At 38.9% G+C, this 7,500-nt stretch overlaps 1 protein-coding gene across 4 annotated transcripts in view; it reads right to left on the reverse strand.

Annotated features, from left to right (window-relative positions):
* The window catches only part of LOC122258325 (uncharacterized), a 29,965-nt gene that overhangs the window by 2,792 nt on the left and 19,673 nt on the right, over positions 1-7,500 (reverse strand). For all 4 annotated transcript variants that reach the window (XM_086546073.1, XM_086546072.1, XM_043024160.2 and 1 more), the window contains exons 3-6: positions 5,070-5,159; positions 3,017-4,517; positions 1,321-1,481; positions 54-252 (exon numbers count right to left, since the gene is read on the reverse strand). In XM_086546073.1, coding sequence (XP_086402199.1) covers positions 54-252; positions 1,321-1,481; positions 3,017-4,517; positions 5,070-5,159 — 1,951 coding nt within the window. The remainder of the gene's footprint in view (positions 1-53; positions 253-1,320; positions 1,482-3,016; positions 4,518-5,069; positions 5,160-7,500) is intronic.

Genomic DNA, 7,500 nt, shown 5'->3' on the forward strand with positions numbered 1-7,500 from the left:
TTCTCTTTTTTCTCGCTTCCCCATGCACAAGCAGAACCTCCAATCTGACTGACCTTTTTCCAGTTGTAAAGACCTCCCACAGTTGCTACCGACTCGCAGATTGGCTGAACGTTGGTTATAGCATCATAGAACTCTGAGATCGCGTGGGCGTGGCCGGAGCGAGAAGGATTATCAAGAGCCTGTGAGATCCAGCTGAATGTCCTGCGACTCTGCTCCGACCCACTCAGCTTTCTCATCCACGACCAGAACTGACTGGTGGAGAAAGGTTGGTTGGGAGTTAAACGTGACTGAAGGACGAGTTTGCTAGTGCTTGAATGGTTGGATGAAAAAAATATATATATGTTTAGGATATACTTATTTGAAAAAAAGGAATGAGGATATGCTGTGAAAGAGGAACAGAGCAACAGTGTGAAAGTATCAAAGCCTTTGTCTCTACTGTTTGATAATAGCATCACTATATAGAGATTCTTGCGTTTTAAGGTTTATAATTATTAGAAAATAGCAAATAAAAGTTTAAATGGGGAAAAAGAAAAGGTATTTTGCATGCTTCCTTATTTGTCAAATGACAAATAGAAAAAAAAACTTATCTAGTCATTCTTGTTTTCAAGCGTCACACTTTCATTTTCATCCTGTTTGTAATCATCCAGAGAAACTCGGGACAGTTCATTTATAATGTCATTGAAACATTATTCAGAGATACATCGATAATGCTGTGTGAACCTTTGTTCGTCTAGATAAATATTTCCCTGTTGTTTTCTTTCTCTTTCTGAGTGTCAGGTTGTCTATCTGTTTTTTTCTCTCTCTCACGCCCCCCCCCCCTCCCCTTCACTCTCTCTCTCTCTCTCTCTCTCTCTCTCTCTCTCTCTCTCTCTCTCTCTCTCTCTCTCTCTCTCTCTCTCTCTCTCTCTCTCTCTCTTTCTCTCGCTCTCTGTCTTTCTCTTTTCCTTTCACCCCTCTCTCTCCACTTCACTTCAAAACCCATGCACACACTCCCCCCCTCCCTCCCTCCCATGCACACACACCTCAACCCCCATCCATCCACCCACCTCAACTCCTAACCCACCTACCTACCCACCCACCCACCCACATCAATTCCCAACCAACCAACCACCCACCTACCCACCCACCCACCCACCCACCTCAACCACCGACCCACCCACCCACCCACACAGCCCCCACCCACCCACCCACCTCAACTCCCAACCACCCACCCACCTCAACTCCCAACCAACCACCCACCTCAGCTCCCACCCAACCACCCACCTCAACTCCCAACCAACCAACCATCCACCCACCCACCTCAACTCCCAAACAACTCACCTGTGCCTTCCCTTGTGGTCTTTCGGATTCCCGAGGGCGAGGTTGACGGCCATGCCCCAAGCTCCACGTGTAGAGTTGGGCTCCGGAATAGACACTCGTTCGGGTAGCCAATTCTCCAAGACTCCCTGGGCTACGAGCCGGAGTAGCGGGTTTGGAGCAGCCTGGGGAGGGGGGTGGGGGCGAGTATCGGTTATGCTCCGTATGTTTTTTATTGTTATTATTATTATTATTATTATTATTATTATTATTATTATTATTATTATTATTATTATTGGGGGCTACGGGTGATTTTTTTTTTATACTTTTTTTTTTTTTTTTTTTTTTTTGGAGGGGGGGAGGTATTTTATTAGTGTGCTATTATTAGGTATGTTTTTCCCCTATATAATGATATATCATTTTAATTCTATCTTGTTTTTTATTTCATTATAAAAATATATATACTTTTCATTTTTTACTTTCAACTATGTTCATTACTGTTATTACTATCAGTATTAATCTGTCTCTCTTGTGTTAATATACTTATGACAAAAAAAATCCCCAGTGCCGTAATATTTAAGTGTTATTTATTTATTTTTGTTTGTTTTACGCTGTATCAGATAAAGAGTGTGGTTAATTATGTTTTGTAATCATTCATTATTGTTTGCATCTAATTTATTTACCAAATTCTCATATCTATCTGGCAATAAATATTTATTAATCTATATATTTGTATGCTGTTACCTCTTATTATCATCTTTATCATCCACATTGTGCCTTACAGCATCATCATTATTATTATTATCATTATTATTATCATCACCATCATCATTATTTTTTACTATTATCATCACATAGCATTATCATTATTTTTATTATGATTATCATCATTACCATTATCCTCATTATCATTATCATTATTGTTGCCGATTGTTTTTGTTGTAGTTGTTATTACTATCAATACTGTCATTAGTTTGGTATCATTATCATTCAGTCTATCAATATCACTATTATCATTGTTATAATAAAATGAATGATAATGGTAACAACAATGATGATAATGATAATAGTAAAAAAAAATAACAACAATAATGATACTGATGATGCTTTTGCTTATCAAAATGATACTAATAATAATATAATAGTTATAAAGATAATAATGATAATTATCATTATTATCAGGATTATCATCAATAGTAACAATAATGATAATAATGGCAACGATAATAGTGATGATAATGCTAATAAAAACTATTATCCTTATAATCCTCATCATTATCTTTAGACCTATCATGATCATCATATTTATTGTTATTCTTAAGGATAAGCCAGATATACAAAGTAAATGCCTCGCACGGGCTTATATGCGCTATGGCGTGCAGTGGAAACTCACGAGCTTGGACGAGGCTCGATCTGCCGACCACGGGGATGTGAGGCCGGCGCGCTACCACTGTACTAGCCTGATGGCTATTGTTTTTATTGAATTTGTTATCATCATTATCGCTATGGTTACTGTCAACATCCCCGTTCTCCATTGTAGTAAATGCTAATTATCCGTTTTCCAAAGGTTATTCCTCAATTCCTCATCAGTCATTAGTTTCACTTATATATTGCAAAGTAAATGTTTGTTTTTTTCAGTGATAGGCAAACTAGCATAAAATCTACAAATAATTTATTCAAATAAATATCAACACAAGAACAGAAAAGAAGATACTCATACCCCGTCGCCGTCGTTCCCTGTTCTTGCTGGAAGTTCTTGTTCTCCTTCCCGGCCCGAGAGAACTTCCCTCTTCACTTCCTCTTCTCGTCTTGAACTTCCTCCTTCCCGGAAGTGAGGCAACCCTGAAGGAGATGCCTTGGGTAGTGATGCGCTGCTGGCATTCCTCCCTCGATCCCTTGGTGGCATTCTTGGGTCTTGTCTTGGCATGCTGTGTTTAGAGGCATCGTTATACCTCGTGTTTCCTTGTCCCTTTTTGGACAAACCCGATAGTAAACTTGATCCCAACCCGCTGAGGATAGAAACGACCGGGCTTTTGCTATTGTTTTCTTGGAAGGATCCTTGCATCACGTTTCCTAGGACGGGACCTAAGCCGCTGATAATAGACTCCACGGGACTAGGATTCTGGGAACGGCCCTGTCCTACACCGAAGCCCTGTTTTAAGACGCTGCCCATCAACTGAGGCCCAAGATTACTAAGCAGCGACTGGATAGGACTCTGGGCGTCTCTACCACTTCCGCCGAGCCCCTGAGAAACAGCTCCTGCCAGGAGCAGTGGGCCCAGTCCGCTCATGACGGACTGCAATGGACTCGATTCCCCTCTGCTCTCTTGACCTTGATTCGAGTGAGTTGGCCCTTTTTGAAGAACTCCATTCAGCAGACTTGGTCCGACTTGGCTGAAAAGGTTCATTAGAGGGTTTGCCTGCGACTGTCCTCCAGCGTTGCCCTTACCACCGTGTCCGGCTTTCGACAGGGCGCCCTGTAGAATGGAAGGGCCGATCTGGCTTAATAAAGAACCTATGATATTCGGTTTCGTTCCTCGGGCGTCATCGTGTTTCTTCGGCGGTCTGACGATAGGTTCGCCTCTTGGTTTGTCACCAGCGTTTCCGTCTCGCAAACTTTTTCTTCCCGATGAACCGGATTGTAAAATATCGTTTGTCTTTTTGTTCGAACTATTGCTAACTATTGCTTCGCTTGGCATACTTGGTCTAAGATCACCAGCCACTCCCTGGTTTGAATTGCTGCTTATTCCATCACCCGTTTTGAAACTCTTTGACTTCTGCAGCGCTGCCACCGCCCCGAGGACGGTGCCGGGATTCACGCCGTATTCGCCATTGATGAAGTTTTGGAACGTTTGCATTATGGGATTGGGAACGTCGGGATCGTATGGGGGTTTGAAGTCACTGTTTACGAAACCGAAGGAAGGACCTTTCGTCTTCGAACTCGGAGGCTCTTTCTTCGCGACGGCTGACTCGAGCTTCTTATCTCGACCCCTTTTCTTTTCAATTTCATTTCTCTCGATCACCTTCCCTTTGTAAGGATTGAAAAAATCATCTTTATCAGAAGAGACCTGGGATGGTAATTTATCCTTTGAATCGCTTATTCTGTCTTGATGAAGCTGGGACTGTGTCAGCTGCAGCGTGAGAGAGGAGGCGGTTGACACAAACTGAGGTTCATTCAGGGAGGACCGTGGCGGCGGGACCGAATCGTCGAGCAGAAACGCACTGGAATTCAGAGAGAAGAGTGATTAAATCCTTCATATAGTAAAAAGATACATAAAGATATAAACTAATAAATCGACTAGATGTATAGAGTCAGATATACAAATGTAGAGATAGAGTAATCGTAACACAAATACAAACAGAAAATCTACAAACATTCCGATCGAACGCTTTTATATAAGAAAACTTAAGACCATGTAAATGAATGTGATTCCATTTTAATCATGTTATACAACTGATTAACTCGAGCACCATATCGGTCTTCAACATAGCAATCATCAATCTTTAACACATCAAGTGTCCCTAATCACACTGCCTTTACCGATCGAAGTTGAATCCAAAAATCATACATAACCCCCTAAAAATCATTCACCTTCAAAATAAAAACTAAACAAACAAACGAACCAACACATCATTTCACAACAATACCAACAACAATTAACACACAAACTAAATCCATGACCAAGATAATAATCAAAGGAATCCAAAGTCAAAATTCGCTATCCCATCCCTTGCATGTCCCAAACACGTCTGATCTCCGAAGACTCTCTCTACCTGTTGAAGAGGAAGGCGACGGAGGCCAGGATGGAGACCAAAGCAGCTGATCGAAGGAGACTCCGGGATCGGGAGCGAAGGAGCCATAATCTGGGGAGGAGAAGACGTCAGATGCTGATGACTCTGATGAGGGGATGATGGTGGTGGTGTTGGTGATGATTGCGATGGTGGTGGTGGTTATGGTGGTGGTGACTGCGATGGTGGTGGTGGTTGTGGTAATGGTTATGATGGGGGTGATGTTTGTGGCGGTGGGAAGGGGGATGGTGATGGTAATGGTGTTGATGTTGGTGGGTTTTGATGGTGGAAGGGGTGATGGGGAGATGAAGGAAGTTATTGTGGTGATATTAATCATAATCTTGAGTATGGTGCTAATAATGATTATGATGAAGATAATGCTAATGATGATGGTATGAATGAAGATAAGAATGTTAAAAGTGTTAATACTAATGACAATATCAAAATAATGTTAATAATAATGATATTCAAAGGATGATTTAAAAAAACATATTATAACAAATAACAACCTATATCTTTCCAGCGTTACTTTCTCTCTTAAGGAAAATACAACCAAAAGATTATTAAAGTAACATCCATAATGTATTCTATAACAATTAGAAGCAGTCCACCTACAGCAGACCCACCAAGCTCCCCAATAGAAAGAAATAAATAAATAAAGAAAGAAAGAAAGAAAGAAGGAAAGGAAAACAAAACAAAAAAACATTCGCATCACGAGATATTTGGTAATTCACACACAATAGGAAAGGATGAATGAATTTACAATGACATCGGCACATGAAATTTAATCCAGACAGACGATTACTTTCAGTTGCATTGCATTCATTATTTAGGGACATTGCCTAGTGAATCGAGGGACCCTCTGTTGTTATTCCTTTCGCTTTTGTCGTCCAGGTCAGAACGCTAATCATGTTGGGAGGTTTGGTGTTTCATTATAAACTGTATTAAGCTGGTCTGATATTGAATTATGGAATATAACTGAATACACATTACTCGTACTGACGTGATATTGTGTGCGCTCTGAGGATTTCCTCTTTTTGAAATCGAATGACTTGCAATAAAGCGCGATGTTTCGAATAAGACTACGGTGTACTGAGTTTTATAACTGAAACCTTTTATTAAACTTATAATTAATACCTTCTTCAGGAGAAATAATAAATTCAGAACTCATTGAATAGTTATAAAAGTCTCATGTAGACAGGTACCAGATAACACTTGTTTTCCTTCCTCCGTTTATATTACGTAATCGAAAATGCCACAAAGATCTTTTTACGTGTCCATTCAAAGAAATCTTTAGCATTACCAGTTCTCCTTCCTTTCTCATAACATAAACATATTTACTGACTTGTCAATTAGAAACTACCAAAAGAGGTTCTATAAGGACTGCTGTTCCACGTAAGTAACGATGGGGACCAGAATACAACAAGACGAAAGAACAAAAGGAAAAGGAGAAAACACGTAACGTAACACGTAACACGTAACATGCGTCACTGACATACACATTCACAATACTTATTCAGAATCCTCTTTTCATAAGATTGAAGGCCCAGTGTACCTCAAGAGCATTCAAGACATGTCCCCCACTCTCCATGGAGATAATTAGCATACGCCCTTTGTTTGTTGGTCGCCGTGTGCCTATCGCTTGTTATAAAAGATTATTATTCTGGAAACGCGTGTGGGAGAGAATAGAGAATAGAAAATATCTTCTCTATTGTATAAACACTTCTCAGGAATGGATTGGTTACCATAGCGAGTTACTAAAGATGCGCCATAGCGCCAGAAGGGGCGGTAGTACGTCTTTTCTTATTATTTTTGATAGAAAGATTAAACAAATGAAAGTAAAAAAAAAACAACAACAATAACACAATTCACATCCTCAAGAACAATTTACATGTGGACAGCACCATCCAACAGGCTCGACCACTTCAAGATGTAATCTGGCGTAAACAACAGCAATGCAGCCGTATAATTTCAGTGCAGTTCTTTTACTCTAACAAATGGTTTCTTCTTCCAAGTTTGTCCTCTTTCCCACTGTACGTTTCCTATTTTATTCTTATATCTCGTGTTATCTAAATCTAAGTTTCTTTTATGTCAATTTTAATAACACTGAAAATTAAGATTACATCTTCAAAAAGTAATAATAATAATAAAAATAAATAAAAATGAATATATAAAAATGTGATGAAAGTGTTTACTACATGTTATATATATATATATTATATATATATAATATATATATATATATATATATATATATATATATAATATATATATAATTATATATATATATATATAATATATATATATATATATATAATATATATATATATATATATATATATATATTATATATATAATATTATGTTTTTATGTATGTACATTATACAAGCATTTAAACATACAAACATATAATAAT

This window comes from Penaeus japonicus, unplaced genomic scaffold (assembly GCF_977035675.1).
Source record: "Penaeus japonicus unplaced genomic scaffold, GWHDUDI00000001_assembly GWHDUDI00000017, whole genome shotgun sequence".
Classification (NCBI taxonomy): domain Eukaryota; kingdom Metazoa; phylum Arthropoda; class Malacostraca; order Decapoda; family Penaeidae; genus Penaeus; species Penaeus japonicus.